At 43.6% G+C, this 24,991-nt stretch overlaps 1 protein-coding gene across 2 annotated transcripts in view; it reads left to right on the top strand.

Annotated features, from left to right (window-relative positions):
• Nucleotides 1-6,661: 6,661 nt before the first annotated feature.
• Nucleotides 6,662-24,991, top strand: part of PINX1 (PIN2 (TERF1) interacting telomerase inhibitor 1) — an 81,836-nt gene continuing 63,506 nt past the window's right edge. Inside the window, exons 1-5 of one of the 2 annotated variants that reach the window (XM_036998897.2) lie at nucleotides 6,662-6,811; nucleotides 11,173-11,282; nucleotides 12,966-13,058; nucleotides 14,530-14,608; nucleotides 20,902-20,994. In XM_036998897.2, the coding sequence (XP_036854792.1) occupies nucleotides 6,691-6,811; nucleotides 11,173-11,282; nucleotides 12,966-13,058; nucleotides 14,530-14,608; nucleotides 20,902-20,994 (496 nt within the window). In that variant the 5' untranslated portion in view covers nucleotides 6,662-6,690. Of the gene's footprint in view, nucleotides 6,812-9,919; nucleotides 10,177-11,172; nucleotides 11,283-12,965; nucleotides 13,059-14,529; nucleotides 14,609-20,901; nucleotides 20,995-24,991 lie in introns of those variants that run through there. The other variant, XM_036998898.2, reaches the window with a different exon arrangement.

The following is a 24,991-nucleotide window of genomic DNA, read 5'->3' as shown; positions in this document are numbered from 1 at the left end:
ATGAAATGTCACCCACTTCTCTTAGGACCCATATATGATGGCTTCTCCCAGAGGAAGGTCAGGCAGAACACCAGTCCCCAGAGAGCTGCTCATTCCAACTGGCACTTCTCTTTCCATACATCTCATCACCACAGATGTCCTCTTCTGAGACGGCCCTGAGTATTTAGAGCACAGCCATTGCATCGTCAGGACCCAGGCATCTCAGAGGGCCCTTGATTTAGACCATAATCTCATGCTGCAGGGTGCAGAGGTATCTGTCTTGTTCATCAAGCTCACGTGCAGTTCATTTGCTGGAGTGAGTAGCTATACCTTTTAGCAACTGCCTGGAAGCTACTACTTCAACTCCAGGGCCTCAGCATCTTGTCAAAGCAATTTCCAGAATGGCAGAACAGGCATCTCTCAAGGTTCATAACATAGCACTTCAAAGTCTGTCTCCTTCACTCCAGAACAAGGAGAAAGGAAAAGGCTGTTCCATCTGTTCTGTTTAGTCTTCTGTACATTTTCCATGAGTGGATCCAATTCAAAGGTGTTTCTTTCACTCTCCTAAGGATGCATGCATGGGCTCAGAACCCTTCCAAGAACCTCACGTTCCCATGGACTCTGTAGCTGTCATTCCACCTGATACAGGGGGAGACCTTCCTGACGCCTGAAGGGCTGGTCCTGTTCTCTAGCTGAGCACAGGTCCCACTAGGGCATTCCAACATCAGGCTTGGCTTTTCATGACACCTGGTTTTTAAGGCCACTGAGATGGGCCAGACAGTCTGTAGCCAAGGACCTGCCCTAACTCTGCGTGGACCTTGGTGCTCCCACCTTTCACTCACCAGCTGGGTGACCACAGCCTGCCCTCCCGGGAGGACCTCAGGAAAAAGAGTCTTGGAATAGAAACTTTGGTCAAGTTGCCCCAAGTTAGGAACAAGCCTTTTTTTCCATAGAGCCTTCCAAAGGGCAAGCCCTCTGCTACCCTGCACTGGACATTCAGGGCTCAGGGACCGAGGCCTCCTGAGCTCATGGAGACAGGTAGCTGAGGAGAAGGGGACTCCTTTTCACCTTTTGTTTACCTTCAATCTGGCTGAATTTAGCTGCCCTTAACTTCTAGTTTGCTGATGTCCTTATTGCCTTAACAACCACCTAATAAGCAGTCAGAACCAGAAGAGAAAGCCTGTGGGTGGCGTTCATCGTGAAGCTCTATACCTGTCCCCTCGCCCCAGTGTTGCTGTGCCTGAAAAGGGTCCCAGCCCTGCCTCCAAAGTGCTGGGTTCGCCTCTTGCTGAAACAGAAATGTTCCCAGGCTGAGGACAAATCCCGAACTGCTCAGGTGGGGAGATCCCTAGACCACGTTTTCACTCCCAACAACCATTTCTGTCCCCCACACCCGTTTGGCTTCAGATCTGGACCCGTCATACTCCCTCCCCTCCACCTCTTGTTCCAGAGACCCTCTGTGCCCCCTCCTTCTCGGTGCCGTTCCTGAGGACCATCTAGACTTTCTGTTCTCCTGAACATCCTCCCCGCCTTCAGCTGCAGCGTCTTTGTCCAGCCTCTCCACCAAGCTCTTTAACACGAAAGGCAGTCGCCGTCTCCCCATGGACAATAATGAATGTACCTAACTGGAAGTGCAGACCATGTAGAGAAGTGGCTGGGTTCATTAAAAAAGAGGGTTTTTGTAAAGCCTGTTTATTTTTTTAAGTCAGTTCTGAGCATTTCTATTTGACCACGCTTCACATGGTCTTGGGGAACCCAACTTGTATCAAGGTCTCATGCCAAAACAAGCCAAAAGTTGTTTTCTTTACCTTTTTCCTCCATGCACCATGATTTAAATGATTGTTTCAGTGTCATTTTAAATGTTTTCTTGTGACATGTACTGACGATAAAAGTCATCTTGACAAAAAAAAAAAAAAAAATTTATACATGAATCAGAAAGTATTTATTTCAATTTTGTACCTTTCCATTTTAATACATTATAATGTATTGACTCAACTGAGATAATATAAACAGTTCATTTTAATAATATGTGTGTGCATCTGCCTTTTCCTTTATTCATGGTTGGGGAGGAAGAGATAATTGTGGAGTGGAAAGTTCTGGGTATTTGTTGGCATCAGTGTGGGCAGACTATGGCCTCTGACTGGGCCAAAGCCTTCTCAGAAGCAGAAGTGACCCCCGGGAGAGGAAGAGCCGGTACAGGGGAAATGAGGAGGTAAGTGGGCGGGCCCTCTGTCCATCGTTTGCTGCTGATATTCTGACAGACGCTGCCCAGGAAAAGCTGTTCCTCCTGGAGCCTGAGTGAGGGCTGGTGATCAAAGGTTGGGCAGGGGCCAGAAAGGGGGAGACCCGAAGCAGATAAGATGAGAATAAGCTAGAGAGAAAACTCAGTGTGTAGGGAAAGTGGAAATTTTCGGCCAGGATTCTCACCTGATCTTAATTATATGTATGCGATGAGGTAACAGAAGGGGTATTAGCCTGCTTGCATGCCACTCGACAGTAAACTGTTTATAGCCAATATTGCTTTAAGAAGAGAAGCCGGGGAGTCCCATGTTAGGAAAAGAGAAGGGAACCTAGAAAGAGGGAAGCAGAAGAGAAGGGAGAGCAGAGCCCTGCACTAAGCGCAGGAAGAAGCAGACAGCCAAGGCAAGAGGGCAGAGAGAAGCAGGAGGGAGCAGAGACGGAGCCGCAGGCGGAGGCCACACCGAGGGAGTAGAACCTGGAGCCGGGGCCGAAGATGGAGATGCGCAGGCGGGAGTCTAGCACCTGATCTACTGCCTTTAGAATCGGTATGAACTCTGTTTACCCACAACATCCTGTTGTCATTATTCAGTCTCACCAAATTCACAGTGATCTTGCATAGAGCAGGGAACCTCCTCCTCCCGCAGCAGCGCAGTGTTAACAATTGGAACCATGGGTGGGGGACGACAGAAAAGTTCTGGTTCTATTTTCCCAATCATCCCACAACCACCCCTTGCAGCCCCGCCCTGCCACCTCACGCCCCAGCAATGCTTTATGCTATAAATCCTGCAAATAAACCCCTGAGGCAAGCTGCCTTCAAACTAAGCCCACGGACAACTAGCAAAAAGGTTTCTTGTTGCTCCGTTAGGCTAATGTCTTATTGCTGTCCAGGATAAAGATAAACTCAGATGCAACCGTACTCATTCTCGGCTCTTACTGGAAGGTGGGCAGGGGTGGAGACAGGTGGAAGCAGAAAGGGGAACCTGGAGAAAGAGGAAGGAGGTACCAGGTGCTTCTTTGGAAAACTTTCTCTGAGCATATGTGGCAAATGGGTTGGTGATTCCACAAGCCTCATGACATTACTCTCCACTCTTCTCTGCATGGCTGGACATGTTTCATGTTTTAAAAATTGTTATCTGGGAGGAGAGAAAAGAACGCTGCCTCAAAGGAATGCATCAGCCCTTTCTTCTCAGTGGAAGTTTGGCCCAATGCCCAGTGTAGAACTTGACAGGGGAGAAGGTCTCAGAAGGGGCTGTGTCTAGGACTCAGGGACGAGTGGTGGCCGTTTTCAACCATCCACCTTTTGATTGATCTCCTTCAACATCCCCACGCCCTCCCTTTCCTCCTCCCAACTTTTAAACGTGCAACTTTCCATACCTGTCCTTTGCAGGCACTACCCCTGCAGCCCAGGACCCTGCAGTGCAGGCTTGTGTCAGCCAGCAAAGAGAACACAGCAGAGGAAGGCCACCCTGGGTGGCGAGTCCGGGGCCTCCCTTCGCTTCTTGAATCACTCCCACCCATCTCAGTGTCTTCTCCTGAGAGCATTTGGGTGCCCTGCACAGGAGACTGGCTAATGGATTCTTTCAAGTTCTAAACCAATACTTTAGAAATGAATCAGTTGTCAGTTATAGCAAATAAGTGGCTCTTCAGGCCTACAAAGGGTCAAGTTTGGAGACTCACTACAAGGAAAGACATAGAGAGCCCCCCTCCCCACTCCTCTCCAAATTGCTTTTCCAAAACTCATCAAAAACTGATGGGTAATCTTTAGCTTGCAGAGGGTTTGGCTGTTCAAAGAGAGTTTGGGTTCTGAGGAAATGGTGTGAGAGGCTCCTACTTATTGTCTTAACTAAAATCCTTCCTAAATTAAGTGTATCTGCTTGGCTAAATGGTTTCACCATCAGAAAATATGGACAACCCTTTTCAGATATGTGGTGACCTTGCTCTTGGGGAATGTGAGTCCTGAGTTTCAGGTTCTCCCCATGAACCAATGTGCATTTGCTTTTGGGGATTGGGGATTCTGAACCCTCTTTTCTCTGTAGCTCGTAAAGAGAAGTCCAGGTTGGCTTGGCCCCTGGTAGTTGGGGCTGGGCAAGGGGCTATTGTGAACAATCCCTGTTGCTAAATGGGTGAACCGTTGTCAGTGTCAGATTCACACTTGGTACACACACACGCACAACAGCCCACTCCCAGGAGGCCCAAGTGTACCACGCATCAGCCTCTGAGCCCAGACATTCAATGAGATGCTAGAGGCCCATTCAGGCACACTGTTTTAAAGCCAAGAAGTGCAACCGTCTGCGCCCTGCCCTGTCCCTCATTCTTCCACCTCACGTTCTCCTTCCGGCTCCTTCTTTGGCTTCCTCTCTCTCAGACCTGCTCTGATTTCCTCCACCTCTGGATTTCAGTCCAGTGACGTGACTTAAGGTCCCTTTGCAGATTTTGAAGCCAGAAGAAAGGAGAGCTCACCCTTGGTACTAGCAGTGGCTTCCATCATCCTCCCTGCCCCAGACTCAGGTGGTGTGAAGAAGAAACCTGTGTGGTCTGGGAGCCTCTAGACCTTCAGGCCGACAGACCTTGGAGCGTGCGGCTCCCGCTGCTTCCATGGTGGCAACGTTCCCCAGGGGACGCTTCCTGCCTGGTGCGGGGTGGTGGTGGTATTCACTTAAATAGCCTCACATTCCTTTCCTAGTGACTTCTTGAGCTGCTCATGGGATATATATCAAGCCTAGGGAGCACATATGTTGTGGCATCTTCAGGAAAAGAATCTGCCTCCTGACCTCCTGACCTCCCACTCACATGCACCGTGATGGCCAAATGGTAGGCTTGCAATGGCACCAGAGACACATGGACAGGAAGGGAGGCCCCAGAATCTTTGGTAAACATGACCCAGCTACCTGGGACACCCCTGTCCTTCAAAGCTGCTTCTCAGGTCCCTCAGCACCTCTCCTCAGATGTTGGGAAAGGAGCGCTGATCTAACTCAATGTTGAATTTTCAGACCAAACTGTAGCCTGAGTTGGCTTCAAGCCCTTGGAAGCTGGTCTCACACACAAAGGAGCAAAGGTTTCAGAGGCTCCTTTAAAGGACACATGATGCAATGCTTAGGAAAATGTAGAACACAAAGTAGTAGTTACGAATATTTATACGTACATTGAAAAACCCCCAACTCTACTTGAATTATACTCGCATCTTGTTGTGCAAAGACTCCCCTTCTATCTCTTTCTGGAGAGGAAGGGCCTTGGGTGTTTCAGGAGGAATTTTAGAGCTGCAGTAGGAATGGAAAATCTGCTGTGTCTTGACCTGTACTTGGAAATGATACATTAATGTATCCCAGTGAAAGGGAGACTTTGCACATCAGTACTCATACTGCTTGATCTCTAGCTGTTTTCAACAGTTTTCTTCTGCCACATTCTCTCAATATTTTCCCCTGATTTTCCTCCTACCTGCATGGTAGCTCCTTCTATCTCTTCCTGAGAGTCTCATTCTTCTCTACTGGCTATTAAACGTTCTTTGCCAGAATCTCAATAGCCCTCCTCCACTGACATAGGTACTTTGGTCCAAATTCACAAACATCGCTGGCGCCCCTGCCATGCTTGAATTGTTTTGCTAGGTGCTGGTACGGATACAGAGATGAATATGATAAAGGCAAAGTTCCCGAGTGCACGTTGTAATGGAGAGGAAAAAAATTAAAACCTTTGTCTTGCTGAAGACATCATGTTATTCAAAAGGAGGTACTTCCCCTAGATTGAATTATCTGCTTACTTCGGATCCCACAGACAGGTAGATAGCTATCCGTCTATCTATCTTAGTGGGCAGAGGAAGGACGTTAAGAACAGAGGCCACCATAGGACAAAGTCTTCCCCCTTTTGGAGAGTTTTTCAAATGCCTTGGACATGCTGTTTTAATAAAGCTGGCCACCCTACAGACAGTTGTTCACATACTTCTTTTTTCCTCATTAGACCGTAAGTTACTTGAAGGCAGAATTCATATTCTAATCTTAAAAATAAAGCTGTCGGTTATTTTACCAGCAAAAATGTTTTTTTAGGCCTAACAGAATTGTGACCCAGGACACACATGCTGCAAAAAATCCATTGGCAAGTCCAGTGAACAATGGAGAGGAACATTATTTTATGGAGAAGAAGGAAGTTAGTGAGATTTCCCCTTTGTTTATTTTTTCATCTTATTTCCAGAAAGCACCAAGCTTGGCATTTAAGAATTAAATGATGAGGATAACCTCAGGATTGGTACCCCTACTGAGGTCCCGCTCTGGGGCACTCTTACAAAGACTGTACAAATACCCCAACGTTCAGTACAGGAACTTCCGCAAGCGAATGAACGCACACGCATTTCTACCAGTGACCCGCGGCCGCGCCCGCTGGGGGTCTCCAATCCCTCACCGCCCACATTTCCACGCCCAGCTCCCAGGCCATCCCCCAGGCTCCCTGGCCGCCGCGTGGTGGAGGAGCGCGTCGCGCCTCATGACGTCACCAGCGAGCGCCTCCGCCGCTGCCGTCTACCCAGCGTGTGTGTTCGTTCCCGCTTGTTCCCGGGCCGGCCCGCGGCGTCGTAGGCTCGGCGACATGTCGATGCTGGCCGAGCGTGAGTGCTGGGCGCGAAGGCCGGACCGGGGTGCGAGGGCGACGGTTCCGGGCGTCCCGCCGGCCGGGCCGACCGGTGCAGGGGGCGGGTCCCCGGCGCGCGGTGGGCCGGGGAAGCCGGGTTCGGCCCCCACTGCGGGCCGCGGAGACTCCCCAGCGCGGCCTGGCCCGGGAGTGGTTACCGGTGCGCCAGCGAGAGGCCGCGAGTGGCCCCGGGAACGTGTCCTCACGCTCAGGCGGGCACGCGCGCGGCCTTCGGGTGCGCGTCAGAGCGCGGGGCTGGGAGCCCCGGCCTCCGCCAGCTCTGGATGGCAGGAGCCTCCTAGGGCAGTGGCATCCCGTTCTCGAAGATTCCTGAACCCAGGGAAAGAAAAGCAGAGGGCTTAGAAGCATCCGACACAGCAAGTCAGCCTGTTTTAGGGGACGATGCAGGGCTAATGAGTGCTTCTAAGTAAGACTGTGGCGGTTTTTACTTTGTTAGTTGGAATTACTAACACTTTTCGGTGACAGGAGTGCTGGCCGCACAGCCCCCTCCTGCCCGTTTGCCTTTGACACTTTCTGTCACTGTGGAGTAAAGTTCACGATTCGCTCCCCGCGGAGGGAGAGGCCCCGTAACTTCCGAGCGGTACTTGGAGCTAAGGCTGCCTGCCACCAGATGGCAGTCGCGCTTCGGTCGTGAAAAGCCGGCGCATAACTTTTTAGAAGCGCATGGTGTGCACTGAGCACAACAGCTGCTTTAGCAGACCAACGGGAACTACTTGGGGATGTTGTGAAAGATGTGCCGCCAGCATCCTCTTATCTAAGTGGGTGGAGGAACCGGGAGCACAAAACGAAATGGGTAAACGCACCATGTCAATTTTACAGGGGGCTGAAATTGAGGTTCACAAAAAAAAAATTTGCCCCAGGTCACTGAGCTAAAAAGTGACGAGATTCATCTAGTTATCCCTATGTCTTTACGAGCTTGTCACTAGGGGCAGCAGTTTTCTATTACTTTTAAATAGGAACTTACAGAAAATAATATAGATGGTGACCCTGTCTGTGGGCTCTATTTCTTCATCTATGAAACCAGCTCCTCAAAATCTTTTCTGGTTTTAATTCGTCTGTGCTTAATTCCGTATGTATCTGGGAACACTGGCTCTGCTATTCATTTATGTCTCTTTCCATATTTTGTAGGGCTATTAAAAATTTCTCTTTATCTTCACTAGGTTGGCATAAAAAAATCAATGCGGTGATGAACGTGAAAATAGTTGAGAGTATGAAGTGGTACACAAATGTGAAATGCTGTTCGTAGACATCAGTAATTCAAACTGCATTATTTCAAGGGAATACTTTCAGTTTTCCTTTCCTCTCAAGATCCCAAATTTTCAAATTTTTCTCCTGATAATATATACTACTTAGTGTTGTCTTTTTAAATGATTTGCTAAATCAATGTCTATGACGTCACTTGTGATTAGGTATTTAGGACTGGTATTCTTATTTTAGAGATGAGGAAATAGAAGCATAGAGAAGTCCCAGTCCCAGAATTTCACTACCCTGCAATTATTTGCTCTGGTAGTTTGTAAAATTGAGATAATACTGTAGGTACGGTTTTGTAACTTACTTTTTTTCTGTTTAAAATTAGTGAACATTTTCACTTGAGTATGCTAGTTCCTTTGTTTTTTCTTGCCGTATGGACTGTATTTTGTTGTTTTTTAAATCTTCATCACAAACACTTATCCTAATTCTTAAATCTAGTTTTCTTTGTGTTTCTGAAACATTCTTTATACTGTGTTTCTCTGATTTTCAAATGTTATTTTTTTTGGGTCTCCCCTTTTTAAGACAAGAAATCTAGCTTAAGCAGCCTCCCCTATGTAAAACAAGAATTTCATTTATTACTCTCACTTCCCCGTCTCTATGTAATTTGTAATCTTAGACCCAGATTTCTATCAAGATACTACTTTTTTCATAGACTTTACTTTTTAGTAGCAATTTTCAACACTTGGCAGTCATTTCACTTTATAATTAAATCACAACACTATATTTGATGGATTTTTAATGCTTTTTGCCCTAAGGTTTTGCACTGCAGTTTCCTTCATCTTGAATATGTCTTGAATCAATTTTTAATAAGAAACCTGGTACATGGGTGATATATTTTGAGCTCTTACATATCTGAAAATGTTTTTTAAAAAAGACAAAACTTCTGTTCGTGGTTCTTAAGACTCTGCAGACATCTTAGGCATAGAGTGATTGAAAAGTGAAGTCTTTTATAGTTGTTGTGTGGAGGCTGTATTGGGAGTACCCCCAGAAGTATCCTGATGGAACTGTTTACAGATATATCTCCAAACAGGAGGAGTCCCTCCAATTAGAGGATGGTCAAACACATCATCCCAAATGGTGATTCTGCAGATTCAAGGCCTCTACCCTGAGGCCCAGGTTGTCCCTTATACTGCTGTTTCACATAGTGTTAGGCATCCCCCAAACGATCCCTAGATTCAGTGATTTGCTAGGATTCAGTATATGGGACTCAGCATGTAGTTGTAACTCGTGGCTAAGATTTATTACAGCTAAAGGATACAGATAATTTCATCCAAGGGGAAAGATGCTTGGGACAGAATTCCAGGGGAAATCCAGCACAGGCTTCCAGGGTCCTCTCTTAGTGGAGTCACATAGGACACACTCAATTACCCCAGTATACGTTGTGACAACACTTGTGAACTATTGCCAACCAGGGAAGCTTGTTAAGGACTTGGTGCAGGCTTGTAGGCAGGCTCTACCTGGTGTGGACCAAAATTCCAGACTCCTAGAGGGAAAGCAGGTATTCAGGGTAAAACATCATTTGTATAAACGGTTAGGCATAGTCAGCCACTCTTATCAGATATGGTGGGACCCCTCCTGAAATCCAAGTCCCCATTTGGTGGCAAACCTAAGCAAGCTTTTCAAAGGATAGCAATCAGGTCTTTTCTGCACATGGAGTTATTAAAGCAGACATGTGAGCACAGAACAGACTATGGAATAAGAACAAAGCCCGTGTCAAAGTTGATCCAATCTGAGCAGACCAGAGACGGTCTTTTCCCGGCCAGAATTTCCCAAACTTGGAAACTTCTAACACTAGCACCAAAAAATATTCCAGGGAGTGAAGTACTGATCGAATAAGTTTGGGAAACACAGCACTCCTGCTGCATCTCTAAGAAGATCAAGGATCTGCATACCTGCATATTGACAGTTCTGGCAAGTCTGCCATATGAAACACTTCCATTGTGTTTGCCTAGTGTTTCTCTTGTTTACTTTAATGCAAGCCTCTCTGCCATTTAACATACTCATCTGCGAAACACTCTCCTGTCATTTCTCTGCGAAGAGGAACAGAGCTGGCTGCATCCAGTCCCTTGGGTAAGCAATGCAGTCTGCCGTAGGTAGCGCGTGGCACACAGCACCCACGGTGGAAGCTGGGCTGCCACTCTCAAAAATGGCTCCTTCAGGCAAGCCCCAGCCAGAGTCCCCTGGCTGCTAGCACTACCCTTCGGAGACACACACCAGTAAGCAGCCTCGCAGAGGGAACACTGGTGAATACGGTTCATCACTGGCATGTTCCCTAGTAGAGGCAGTGTTATGCTGGGTGTTTACGAAGATAAGTAAAGTGGTACCTTAGTCCTGTGTGGCATTTTGGGGTCAGCTTTTTCCTGCAAAGCTGTCAATTTGAGCTCAGCTTGTTTTGCTTAATAAGTGACCTCTTTCTGCCTGTGTGCTATTAAAACGTCTACTTATTTTTGCTAGTATGTGTGTAGTTATGGGTCTCTATTGACTTTATATGCAGTATAGGGAGCCTCTTTGGGAGTTATTATTTTAAATTATGTCAAGAGATTGCCAAGGCACGAGGTTGCTGTTGCCAGTGAGACGCTGCGCTTCGATTGGTGCGGTAGGTGAATGATGGCGCTTGAACTCCAAATTTCTCACCTGGCTGTGGTTTACGTTTGAATTTTGTGAGGGCGACAGGATGTGTGGCAACAGAAGCTGCAATGGCTGCTTCTGCTGGTGGTGATGTCACCGGTGTCCACAGGCGTTTCAAGTCGCTGCCTCTAGTGGAATGGGGGAGGCCCCACTGATGGTCTGTCATGTATTTCAGTTTGTCACATTTAGAAGTGACATTTTAATTTTTACCTTGATCAAGCCAATTTGTATTTTGAAATTATACAGTAATTGGCAGAAAACAGGATAAATGATCCAATCTGATGACATTTCATGGGATGCTGAATCTTCATCTGTACCTAACAAAACAATGTGTGCCATTTTAGGCAGGTGTGTGTGTGTATTAGGTCCATGTGTATTTGCGTGGCATTTTCCAGGTTTAACAGCTAAATTGCTGATGAGATACTTTGTCATTTGCAGGTCGACGGAAGCAGAAGTGGGCTGTGGATCCAAGAAACACGGCGTGGAGTAATGATGATTCCAAGTTCGGCCAGAGGATGCTCGAGAAGATGGGGTGGTCTAAGGGAAAGGTATTCAGAGAGGAGCAAAAGATGTCAGAGCCACGCAAAGACAGCACAAACCAGGAGACTGCATCTCTCTTAGGAAACTGGGAGAAATTATTTTGTAGATTGATAAGTGATTTTGAAGAAATACCTAACCTATAGTGGCCTTGTGATGATAAAGTTAGAACTGAACGTAAATGTCGACTCTATCATTTGAACTGCCGTGATTGGCATCTTTCACAGACAGTGCCTTTTAACTAGTTTGCACTTGTAATCATACTTAACCGTCAGCATTTTGTATTGCTAAAAAGTAATGTTTTATTCCACTTTATAGCCAGACTACACATTTTCTCCTTTTCGTTAGATTCAATTTATTCCTGACTCAAGAAGGACTTCTGCTGGTAGCTGTACTCTTAAGTGGTTCTTATCAAGAGCTTTATGATTTTGTTGCCAAATCCAAGGGATCCTTTTTTTGTTACCAGACTGCTTAACCGCTTAGCAGCACTGAGCATAATTGACTCCTGGAAGTACTTCTTTCCATCTTGGCTGCCTTTTTTTTCTGCCTGTTTCCTGATTTTTCCTTCTACCTCATTGGCCATTCCTAAATTTATTGCCGGCTCTACCTCCAGACTTTTGTGGTCCTCGAGCCCCAAGCCCTCTGCTGTGCCCCCCCCTACCCAGGTGAGCTCATTCATTCCATACCACGCTTTGAGTCTGAATTATCTAGTCCAGATCTGTCTTCTTGAGCAAGTTTGTAAATTCATCAGCCTGTTTGACATTTCCACTTGAGTAAGCATCTCAGGTTTATGGTTTTTATTTTAAAACTTTGGGTCCCCCGAATCTTTTCCATCTCCAGTTCTCCCCATTTTTGCAAATGGTGCCCCGTCTACTGTCTTACCTGGCCTAAAACCTGTGAGTCGTGCTCGGTTGCTCCACCTCTGTCAGTCCCCTGCATCCCCAGGCATTTTTCCTCTCTGCCCAGGGCACCAGCCCAGGCCGACCACATGTGTTGCTTGGCCTGATCACTGCAATAGCCTCTCAACTTCTTCCCTACATCCCTTCTTTTCCTTCTCTGGGCCATTTGCTATACCACAGCCAGAATGATCTTTTAAGTTATAGACATTAGATCATGTCATTTCCTTGCTTAAACAATTAAGTCCAAATTCACACCATGATTTCCAAGGTCCTGTGTGGTCTAGCCTCTTCATGCCATCTTCTTTTCCCTTTATTCATGTGCTGGAGCCACCCCAGGTGCCTCTTTAGGCTCTCCAGTACACCCAGCTCTCTGGGACACTTCACAAATGAGTGTCGATTGATGCAGGGGATTTGGGGTCTCCCAGCTCCTCTCAGTGTTGTTTTGTAAAATGATCTAATGGAAAGAGCCACGGACCCATAATTCCTCCAATGGGCTTCTAGTAGTTTTGAGGTGGCACTCTGCTTGTGTCAGAAAAAGGCATGTTCTCCTTGGTGTTTCCGTGGGCCTTGACGTGAGTCTCAGTTTGAAGAATTGGCATTCATTCTTGCAGGTGCCCCCCTGCTACCACCGACGTGCCTTGAAGGAATACATTGGTCTGTGTCCTCTTTGAGGGCAAGGATAGTGTCTCACTCCTAGGTGTTTAGTGATTAATCGAGTGGTTGATGAAGGAAAAAGAGGTAATGTCTCTCTGTACATATAAAAATGCTGACTCTCTCTCTGTGTGATCTCCACAGGGTTTAGGGGCTCAGGAGCAAGGAGCCACGGATCACATTAAAGTGCAAGTTAAAAATAACCACCTGGGACTTGGAGCTACAATCAATAATGAAGTGAGCAATGGTGTCTGCTGGGGGTTTTCACTGCATAATTGACTTTTTTGTGAAATATAAACATTTTAACCCAATGAAATTGATTGGTCAGTTATCAACTATTCAAGTATACATCCTCCGAGATTGGTTAACTAAAGAGCTCATAACTCATCTGGCTGTTCAGCTAGCAACATGCCCTCACCTTGCCTTGCTGTCCTGCTGGGATTCTTTAGTTGCTGCTGTCTAAGAGATCCAAGCTAGTTTTATTGCTAAACTTTGCTGAAAGTATTCTTTTTATAGAAATGTTCATTTCAGGAGAGAAAGGACTTTTTCATCTTTACCTGTGTTCTAATATTAGCTTACATTATTAACATTTGGTGGCTTTTAGTTTCAGAAAGAAACCAAAGGATTCTTCTGCAGGTAGTTTTTTCCTGTCTCGCTGCCTGTTTCTGGCTGTTGGAATAGCAGGTGGATTTATTCACATTTGCTCTTGAATACTGACATTTGGGAAATATGACACTAATGAAAATCAGTGGCCTGTCATGCTTTTCATTTTCAGTATTCTGATTTGCTTTGGAAAGTGAGCAGAAAGCTTTGTTCTTGAATTTTTATAGCCAACAAAATCTGGTAGAAAATCTGCAAAATGACTTTAGATAAACAGAATGATTTTTTGAGTTCAGTGTGCTGGTAATAGACTAGAGCGGCTAAATCTTTCTGGACTGGCAGCAAAAGTTTTAAACCACTGAAGGAAGAGTTCATAGAGGTTAATTGTGAAGGTAGCTGTAGAGAGATATACTGATACACTTAATTTTTTAGGAAAAGCATTTCCCAGTAAGCCTGTTTAATATGCCTAACCTTAAGCATTGTTTAACAAGTGTGTGTGAAGTGAACTCCTGCTTGATACCGTGCTCCCCACCGGATTAGATTGTCTTAGAGATGTTCATTCTCTTTTAAAGCCAAATTTTCTTTGTTACGATGAAATTATTAGCTGGCCACCTCACACATGGGGGCGGTTGACTGGGGAAGCGTGGAGTGTTCCTACTTCCTCTGCTGTTGTTTTGTAAAAGATGCAGGGAAATAGAACTGGGCAAAGTATTTTGAACTTAAATGAGCACAGAAGAGAGCCCCCAAGTCTATCACTTCTTTTTCTCCTTTGATCTACGTACTTTTCTCTTAGAAAAAAATAATTTGCTTTATTTTAATATTTAGCACATAGGTTTGCCTGTCGATTATTTAACTCTAAGTTGACTATTGGTAAGTTGTCCACATTTGAAACCGGGACTAAGCATCCCAGAGGTCCATTTTTAATATTGATACAGGTAAATAGCATTTCGAATGTATATTTTCTTAATTCAAATTTATAAAGTAATATTTTGAGAAACACTTAAAATTTCACAGCCACCAGATTTCCTTGATTTCCAAGATATATTTTATCTCAGCCAGTGTAGGAAAACTACAAGCTGCCTCTAATTGATTTTTTTGGTGTTTTCAGGACAACTGGATTGCTCATCAAGATGACTTTAACAAGCTTCTGGCTGAACTGAATACCTGTCATGGACAGGAAACAGCAGGTATGGAAACATTTGCTTTGTTATCTACTAGGTCTGTAGGAGACATAATCTCTTCATTTAAAATATTTTTACCAACTGCTTTTACTGTAAGCATATGTCTGAACATTTATTGAAACTATTACAAATTGTCATTTCTGTTTACATTTTAATGGTGCTTTCACTGTGTGAATCTTTAATCATAAGCCAACACTTTTTTCCCATTAAGAGTTTGAGAATGCAAGAAAAATCCATTCAGTTTACAACCTCAAATAGTAAAGTAATCTCTCCAGGGATCCCTGAGTGTGGCGAGCAGTGTGTATTTAAGATACAAAGCAAGAAATCTCATTGAGTGTGACCATGAACCAGCAGTCAGCAAAGGCTTAGTAGAAAAGCCTCTTTGTGTTGATTCTACCTAGTGAAATTTATTTTACCTTTTAATGTATGTAAGAGATTCAGATTATCAGGTAGAGTAAAATTTGTTGCAAGAGGCTCAGTATTGGAAATTGTATTCCTAAGCTGTAGGAACTAGAAATGAAATAATTGAACGCTGGACTTTCCACATTAAATTCACACATAATTCACAGGGAAGGGAATGGATGGTATAGTCCTTAAACTTGTGGGCCTTTGATTTTAGAGTTAAAGGATGTTTTTGTCACATGGCTATTTGGAAAGCAAGAGTATAACTTCAGATAATTCTGTTGGCTATTCATTGAAGAAATATAGACTGTCAGCTTTTCTGCAAACTTTTTTTCAAAAATTGTGGTAAAATACACATAATGTATAATTTACCATCTTAACCAATTCTAAATGTACAGTTCAGTGCTGCTAAGCGCATTCTCACTTGTGCAGCCATCACCGTCTGACCACACAACTCCTCACCTTCCCAGCTGAAACTCTCCCCCAATTAAATACCAGCTCTCCTTTCCTACCTCCCTCAAGCCTTCTAGCAAACCCTGCTTCTACTTTCTGTCTGAATTTGCCGACTCTAGGCACCTTATATAAGTGAAATCATACAGTATTTGTCCTTTAGTATCTAACATTAAGTCCTCAAGGTTCATCTGTGTGGTACTGTCTAGAACTGGTTACAAAACAAATCTACAGATTCAAAACATGTAATGAATACAAGCAGATTCTGTTTAAAAATTCACTTGGAAACATACTAACAGATCTAACAACTCATACATGCGCACAAAAGACAGAGAAGATTCTTAATGCAGCCAGAGAAAATATACTGATTATCTTCAAAGAAGTAACAGTTATAAATTAAAGCAGTGTTCTTAACAATAAGAGCCGAAAGACATTGGAGTAATATATTGAGAGAAATATACCTGTCAACCTAGATTTTATATTCAGCAAATATATCTTTCAAGAAAGTAGATGAAATGAATTTTCAAAGTTGACCACCAGTAAGCCCTCAATAAAGGAGATTTTAAAGGATGTATTTTTAGTCTGAAGGAAAGCTACTTGTAACATTATCTGCATTATCCCTGAACTGCAGTAACCCAAATGTCCGCCAGCAATAGACCGGATAAGTAAACTGCCTTGTTTCTAAGTGCAGGTAAATGAAGTACAGTTATATGCAGAACACAGAGCAGGGATCAGCAAACTTTTTTGGTAAAGGGCCAGATAGAAATATTTCGCAAACTATTGGGTCTATGTCATTACAACTCAACGTGGCTATTGGAGTGTGGAGGTGAGTAAAATTGCAGTATTTCTAGGATCCCTCACCTGAATTTAGGCCATTTCCATATTAACAGGTGTTTCTTCCCACAGCCCCCAGGGACAGGGGATGGAGAGAAGCTGTTCTCTCCACCCCCCTGTTGTGCAATTGGTTTGGCACCTGTCAGTCACTTGGGCTCCACTTGCGGGGTTTCCTCCGGAAGGGGCGGGGGAGAGGCGAGCACAGGCCAGATTGGGGAGAAAACCGGCAGTGAGAGTGACTGCCAGAGAGGAATGAATGGAATCAGGCCCCTTATAAGCAATAAAGCGCTTCTGCCGTCTAACCCTTCCCTTGACTGATTTCTGCTTCACCGGTTTCAGTGGTTTATTAGCCCTCAGCTGGGAGCACACTACCCCCAGAGCTACAGGAGCAATAATAAACTGTATATATCCACATGAATGTGGCTATATTCCCTATAAACTTTATTTACAAAGACAGGTGGTAGGCCAGATTTGGCCCATAGGCAGTAGTTTGTCCCCTTGTGTAGAAGAATGTCATTAACTTTATGTTGACTGAAAGGGACACAGATAACGTCCATATGATTACACTTGTATGAAACTTCAAATGGCAGGCAAAAATCTGATATTTAGGTCCCATACTTCAGGTGATAAAATTATTTTAAAACACAAGGAAGTGGTTACTGTGAAAGTCAAAACAGTGATTACTTTTGGGGAGAGAATGGGGTTTGGGATGGAGATGGGGCTCATGGAGAACTTGGAGGTTGATGTTCTGTTTCCCGACCTGGTTGGCAGTAGTTATGAGCACTGTGGTTCTGACAGGTCCACTTTGTCCAGTGTGCTGGTGGCTGAGGCTGAGCTCAGTGTGGTCAGGCCTTCCTGGTGTATATCTGGAAGTGCAGCCAGTGTGAAATGCTTACCGTGACCCAGGGAATCCCGTATTATTTGTCAGGAAGGCAGTGAGTGAATAACAGATTCCAAGTGGTGGTGCTTGGGCCTCGCACAGCCCGGTCCATTGGTTCATCTGTGCAGGCTGAGTCTTTTCTGCTTCAGACATGTCAGTATCTTTATCATTGGCTGCTGGAGAATTACTAAGCTGTAGGTGAAGTTCTGCCGTCGCACCACTAGAGGGTGCCAGTATCCCTGCGACATTGATGTTGGGTGGGCCCTGGGCTTCCTGTCTAGCTCAGTACAGTCAAAACCAGGCCTTGCTAACTGCCAGTTCCAGTATTGGACAGCCTTTAGAATATTCCTTTAAGGGAAAACCTGCCCAAGGAATGGACCTAGAGAGCTATTAGATTATTTTTCTTCCATATCATCTTTGGTAAATACCTTATCTTCATGCAAGTGACTTTTTAGTCATATTACTTGTATTATAGGTGAAAAGTAGATGACACAGTAACCTAGTAAATGTATTTTTCTGCTGTAATCACATTTTTTATTTCATAAGATTGCTTACGAAATTCACAGTTTGCCTTTTAACTAAGCAGAGATTCCATTCTGTCCTCTTCATAGACTTTTGCAAAGATTCTAGAAATAACTCTTATTCCCTTATGGGATACAAAAGTCAGTAATTCTTAAAAATTAATTTTTAAAAATTATCCTATTTTAATTAGTTGATCTGTACCCGACTCATCTTAGCCTTTGCTTTTTAACCTCTTCTCTCTTTTTGGTTTAACCATGACTTAACTTCATGGTTTTAAGAAATGTTTGTTACTCACATCATATATTTTGCCTCTTGTGATTTTAAATATTTTGAGAAATAAACTGGGGTGCTGATATCTTTTGACTACAAAGATGTGTTTAGGACAGGGATCTTTAATTTGTTTACATATCCCCTAAGGAAATTTAAAAACAGTGTACCCTGTCTCACATTTTTAGATCTACATCTATAATGTTTTTAGTAAGAGCTTTAAATAGTTACTCGAGTAGCTTTAAATTGGGAAATACTGGCATTTAAAAATAAAACCATTACATCAGTCCCATATGTATCCCATGGATGATAACTATCAGAGCAATCTGATACCTGTCATCATCTATTTAGAAATATACAAGCAAGTCTTTTTTCTGTAGTCAAAAATATTATTTCATTGTTCCTTTTCCTCTGTAGTATTTCCATTGCATATATCTCATAGTCTTTTTTGTTAGTATACTTTTTATTGCTTAAACTTTGAAAATATTCATTACCCTACATATTTCTCTGCCACAAAACGAATACATACAAATTTTGGTTTATTTCTAGTAACCCCCAGTGTAAATATTTTTCCCATGGATCAAGTTGTTATAATTAGTAGATTACACTGAATAAAACTAGGAAATATATTATAAATTTTGCTAAGTAATTCTTAGAACAGTAAGATATTTTTGGAAGTGCATCTCTTGATGAGATAGCCTGGCATGGGAAGGGACCCGCTTTGCAGTCTGATGAAAGGACGCTCATCTGGCACGAGGGCTTTGGCTTGTCCCGTATTTATTCCTGGTAAGAGGGGAGTTGCGCCTTTCTTTAGTGAAGTGGGAGTCGGACACCTGCAAGGAATGGAGGAGACCCGATCGGCGCAGAGCAGTTCCAGGACAAAGTGCATATGGGCAAGGAGATGGAAGCCAGTCCCCCTCAGACCCCCCCCTGCTCGGGGGTGCTTTGGGAAGCCTGTGTACTCGGAACGTAGAGCGACTTCCTGGGTGGTGGTTTACGTGTGACGCAGCCATTATGGACACAGTACAGTGGTGAAGAATGTGGATTCCCACTCACAACTGCCTGGGTTTGAATCCCATCATAGTTACCTCCTGGATGTGCCTTATTTGGCCCCTGTGTGCTTCAGTGCCCTTCTGTGGAGTAAGTTTAATAAATGTAGCACATGCCATATAGGGTGGTTGTGAATGAAATACAAGAATGCACAGAAAGCTGCAAGCCCAGCACTTAGTACTTAGTAACCCTTCAGCTGACAGTGGCCACTTTGAGCTCATAACCTACTAGGTGATTGTGTTTGGAACATCAAAATTGAGAATATGTGCCATGTGAAATGTTTGGCCTCAAAAGGAGGAGAAAATTTGACTGGCAGGATGTCTTTGAAAAGAATCCCAAGCTGTTCTTTGGAAGTGACTGCAGAAGAGTAGGTTTCAGGTGGTGGATATAATCAACCCATGCTGGGTATTGTCTGAAAGCGTGAAACAGGGGTCTTTACTTTGCTGAGAGCCTTGCTATTTAATTCACATTTTGCTTTGGAAATTTCTAATTCCTGGAAGGGATTACAGTTAGCTAACATACTCAATGGATATGTGCTTATTTTGCTCCAGATTAAGGGGAAATTTTCCTTTTTACTCTTTTCTCTAATTTCATATGTGTATTGCCTTATGACATCACCATAGGAGAATTCAGCCTCTCTTCTACCTTCTCTGCTCTGTTTCCGTGGTACTCTGCTACCTGGCCCTGCCAAGCAGACAAAGGGGAAGGAGTGTAGGCAGTGAGTTACTAGCCTACCATTGACTTTAACCCCAAATCCATTTGCTCTGATGTTTCAGACAAGGGATGACTTTCTGGCTCACATTTTCCCTTTTTTCAGAGAAATAACCACATGAGTTTATTGCTCAGTGACTCGTTCCTGTTGCTTTTGCCCTTGAAGGTGAGCCTCCAGTGCAGCTGGTACTGGAGGCAGCTCTGCTCCTCACACTCTACATGGTCATCATCTCTGATTATTGTTCAACCTGTCTTATCTTTATTCATTTCTTAAAAGAATTTTTTATTTTGAAATAATTGTAGGAAATTGCAGAAATAGTGCTACAAAGAGTTCTGAATACCATTTACGCAGTCCCCCAATGGTGACACCTAGCATGGCTGTAGCATAGTATCAAAACCTGCTGTTGACTGCTAACTAGACCACAGACCTCATTCAGTTCTCACCACAGTCTTTAGCCTTCATTTATTTTTGGTGTTTGTGTGTGTGTGTGTACTATGCACTTTTATCACACGTATAGATTCATGTAGCAGCATCGCAATTCAGATACAGGATTGTTTCTTTACCGCAAAAGAGTTGCCTCCACTGCCTCTTATATTGAAACCCACCTTCCACCCTGCCATCCTCCAACTCCCCACTTAAGTCCCGTCCCTTGGAAACCATTCACCTGTTCTCTATCTCTACAGTTTTGTCATGCTGAGAATGTTATATAAATGGAATCCTATAGTGTGTAGATAGACCTATGTCATTAAGCATAATGCTCTCGAGGTCCAGCCAGGTTGTTGTGAGTGCCAACAGCTCATTCCTCTTTATTGTGGTGGAGGGCTCCCGGTAGGTTCCACTTGGAGGAGAAGGTACAGAATTTGCTCAGCCATTCACCCACTGAAAGAATTTGGGGTTATTCCCAGTGTTTTACTATTATGAATAAGGCTGTTTAGGTGTCTGTGAACACAAGTTCTCATTTCTCTTCCTGAGGAAGGAGTTCCGCAATTTCTTGTCAACAGCCTTGCCTGATTCTTAGTATACAGTTTAAGAAGAATATTTCTAATCATTTGATTAGAGTTCAATAATAAGTGATAGGGCTCCTAAAGAATTTATTTAAATAATACCATGTCACTGTAAAGAATAAATGAGAATGGATTACAGAGAGTTCAATGTACTGCTTTTTCATTCCTTTTCTTAAAGACTCCTCAGACAACAAGGAAAAGAAGTCTTTCAGCCTAGAAGAAAAGTCCAAAGTCTCCAAAAACCGTGTTCATTATATGAAATTCACAAAAGGTAAAATCAAGTATTTCTTTGTCATTGTAATCTGCATGTTCACACTGGGTTCTTAAGGCATTTTTAGCTTTTCACCAGCATTGCTGCTTGTTTCATGTACAAAATGGGGATGTATGGATGGCCTGACTGGCTTGGTCTAAAGCAGTGCTAGAGTTTCATTCACTGTGCATCACCTGGGGATCTTGTTCAAGTGCACATGCAGATTCATGGAGTTGGAGGTGGGGCTGCAGATTCAGTTCTAGACAAGCCCTTTAGCAAAGCCAAAAGCGGGAAGTCGACTTGCTGTTTAGAGGAGAACGACTTTATTTGGCTAAGTCAGAAGGTAATTTTAATTATTGCTCACCAGTTTTGGTTACATTTTCCTGTTTTTCAGAACTTAATGGCAGTGTTGAATAGCTCCTGGAATGTGCCAGTTTAGAGAAGTGTGCTCTATATTGAGGCCTCCAGTATGAGAAATTTCACTCCCAAGTTGACTCGTATTAATTGTCCACTGTTTCTGTTTCTTTGGATGTTAACTTAGGCATTCCATGGTCCTTGCAAAGAAAGGGTTAGAAAAAGCATTTGAGAACTGGGTGGCAAACCCTATCTTCCTGCGTTAACCAGCCTGGTTCCTGGGACCGTCAGCTGTGCATGCAGCTGGCCTCTGTCACCACTAGGTGGCGGCCTTGAATTGGTGAGAAACAATTTCACTTGCCCACATCTTCCGCATAGGTTTTCCCATAGAATAGTGTTACATAGTGAGGGCGCTTTCCAGGCACAAAAGCCTACTTACCACATAATCTACTGAAGTATAAATAGGATGATAAGTTAAAAAAATCTAGTCATCATTGGATGGTTCAAAGGGAGACTGAATGTACGTTTTTTACCTCTATATGCCAGGCAAAGCACATTTCTCAGCCGTAGGTCTTGTTGGCATGCTCGGGAACCAGGCCCTGAGGCCTAGGAGCCTGACTGGCAGTGGGAGATGGAGTTCCCCTGCTCTGAACTGTCAGTGGAGGTTCTCATTTGGGACCAGAACCCCAAAAGGTGGGCTGAGCTTAGTTTAAATGAGAGCCATGGCGGTGCTGAATGAAGTCAGGCGCTGAGGAGCTTCGGGGATGTGTGCGTGGCTGTAAGGCCGGTACTTCCCCTTCCCTGTCCCAGCAGGCATGGCTTGGCTCTCCCCACGATGCTGCTCTTTCTCTCTCTCAGCCAGAGCCTTCCTCGTTCTTCTCCTGTGTAGCTTCTGATCAGGGATTCTCTCCATTCCCAACCTGCGGCCGAGCAGAAGACAGTCCTTTGGAAGAGAGGCTCGGTGGTCACTGCAAGCTCAGTCCCTAAATAGCCCTCTTTTCTCTATTAGCCCCTGTAGAAAAAAACAGAGATACGGCACAAGGGTGTTGAGCCGATTAATAAAATAAGAAGTGGCCTATAATTTTTGGATGCTATGGGCGCCTTTTAAGCTTTTACTTCTGCAAATAAAATCTAATTTTCCTTTAGTACCTGACTACATGCATGATTTCGTTTGAAGTATTTGCTGAAGTTGAGATAAACATCCTTAATCTACTTTAATCTACTTTAATGTAATGGATGCCGGGAGTATCTGCTTCTGTTTCTATTTAAGCCACTCCCTTGCCAGGCGACCCTGTCAACCTGCTTGGTGTATTGTCCTTTCATTGTCTCTCTTTTAAAATGAGGATTGCTTATCTGCTAGCCTTGGTTGGGAAGGGGCCATTGGTGTACAGGGAAGAAAGTTACATGTATTTCGCCAGAAAGGTAGCAGAGGAGATTTGAGTGGGAAAATGGAAGAAATGCAAGTTGGGACTAAGTAGAAAAGATGGGAGAAGGAAGCAGAAATATAGGCAGTGAGGAAAATTTATTTAGCATTTCTCTTAATAATTCACACTGAAAGTTATTTTAGACTTCTTTTAAATACTTGAAGAAATCTTTTCTTGTAGAAATTTTGTCACTGAATATGAATGATAAACTCCAGATTTTCCCTAAAGTGGACTGTCTTCAGTCCCAGGAAACCTGGGTTCTGACCATCACTTAACCACTTCCCTTCTTCCAGACTCAGTTTCCTTTTTTGTAAAATTAGGAAAGATTGTTAAGTCATTATCAAGTTATATAAGAGGTCTGTTTTATGATTTATCAGCAGTGATCCGTTTTAGGGAACTTCTCATTGTTCAGCATAACAGATAATAAAGTTAGCCCATGGTATGCTCATAATGAAAGTAACTGGCTCACTGACTTGATGGCGATGGTGCATGTAGTTCCATCTGTCATCCAAGGGACTAAAACATGGAAGGGTGGCATTTTATACAGCTTGGTGTGAAGGGTAAAGATAGAAATTTCATTTTAGTGAAATTATAGTAGCAAATAGCATTATAAAATTTGTTGCTGCCTAAATATTGGCTGTATCATTTTAAGTTTGATACAAAATAATTTGTTTCTCTAGTCCCAAGTTTATAATTTTAATTTGAAATAATTCATTATATAATTTAAAAAGTTAATTTCTTCCATATTTGTTGAAAAGCCCGACTTCAGTGTAGTTTCTTTTAACTGGAAAACTACTTGGTGAGGCCATCTCTGCAGAGGAAAAAAAGTAGGGAAACTGTCACTTTGTACAAAAGCATTTTCGGAGTTTTAAAGCATTTTTGAAGTGAGCCATTGTCAGAAAGGCACTGCTCTTCTCCTCCCGTTGGGCAGTGGGTGGATGGACAGTTGCGTGGATTGGAGCTGTGTGGGTTCATCGAGGTAGTTCACTCAGACTGGTCATCCCTGTGACAGGTTGTATAATATTTTGCTTCTTTAAACAAGGCAGCTACATGCACGTGCCGTCGGGGTAGCCGTCTTGCTGGTCTGGAACAGCAGCCCGTGGATTCCTAGCCTGGCTGACTCTTCCCCACAGGGGTCTCTTCCAGGGGTGGGTGCTGTTTTCTCTTCTGAGTCTTATGACATTGAAAATAAATACAGGCTTTAAAAAAATTCTGACGATCTTATTATTGGTTGTGAGGTTCTCACTTATTTCACCCCCTGTACTGATTCTCTCAGGTTTTTCACAGTTTTCTGACTTGACCCTTCAGGGAAGTTGCCCTAATCTTTTGTCCTATGCTTATTAAAAATACCATGTGTTTTCATTAAAAAAAAAAAAAATCAAAATACAACGTAATTTCTTACTCTTCTTGATTGGGGAATACAAATGAATTTTCTAAGCAAATGAAGCTGCCTGCATAAACCTTCCATGTCTTATTCAACAAATACGTCTCAGACCTGCATTTCCTTACCCTTGTCCCTGTACTTTGGGTAGAAACCTCAAGGAATTTGGAGCTTCCCTTACAGTGTGTAGTACAGTTTTCTCCTTAGGACATCCTGGGTTCTAAATTTGACCTGTGTGCTTTAACTAGAGGGTTCATATCTCTGTGATTTTTAAACTCTTATGTTTATTTTTAACAGTTTCCTTGCTTGCTGTGTTGACATCTTGGTATTACAAGTGTGTCGGCTGTGGCTATAACATTCCTCCCTCCCGGTTTGCTACCTTGATAAGCCTTGAAACCTGATAATCATGAGGTTTTAGAAAAACAGCTAAAGTGATTATAATAAAGTGCTCTTCTCTGAAAGCCTCCACTCATCCTTTCATGGGCGTTACTATGGCAGCTTGGCCCTGGGAGCGTGCCTCCTGGTTCTCAAAGTGTTACGGCCAAGTGAAGACTGAGAGACCGATGAACCACCCAGGCAGACCCCGTATGTCCTTTTCTGTTCAATTTTCTGTCATTTTCTCTAAGATCTAAATTTGTCAACAGTATTTGCTGTCATTAAGCTTTCAAACACATTTTTAATATGTATATTTTATTCAGAGGTGGTCATAATTTTATAATGTTTATGAACCATTCAACCAGGGCCGTTAACAAATAACTATCACAATATCACTTCCATCTTCACATTTTTATCTACTTTTAACTTCCTTTCCATTGGTGTCTGACTCTTACTTCTTCTCTGTGTTTTGTTTTCCAGATTA

Source organism: Manis javanica, chromosome 3, assembly GCF_040802235.1.
Source record: "Manis javanica isolate MJ-LG chromosome 3, MJ_LKY, whole genome shotgun sequence".
In the NCBI taxonomy this organism is placed as follows: domain Eukaryota; kingdom Metazoa; phylum Chordata; class Mammalia; order Pholidota; family Manidae; genus Manis; species Manis javanica.
This window is presented reverse-complemented; position numbering and strand designations above follow the sequence as displayed.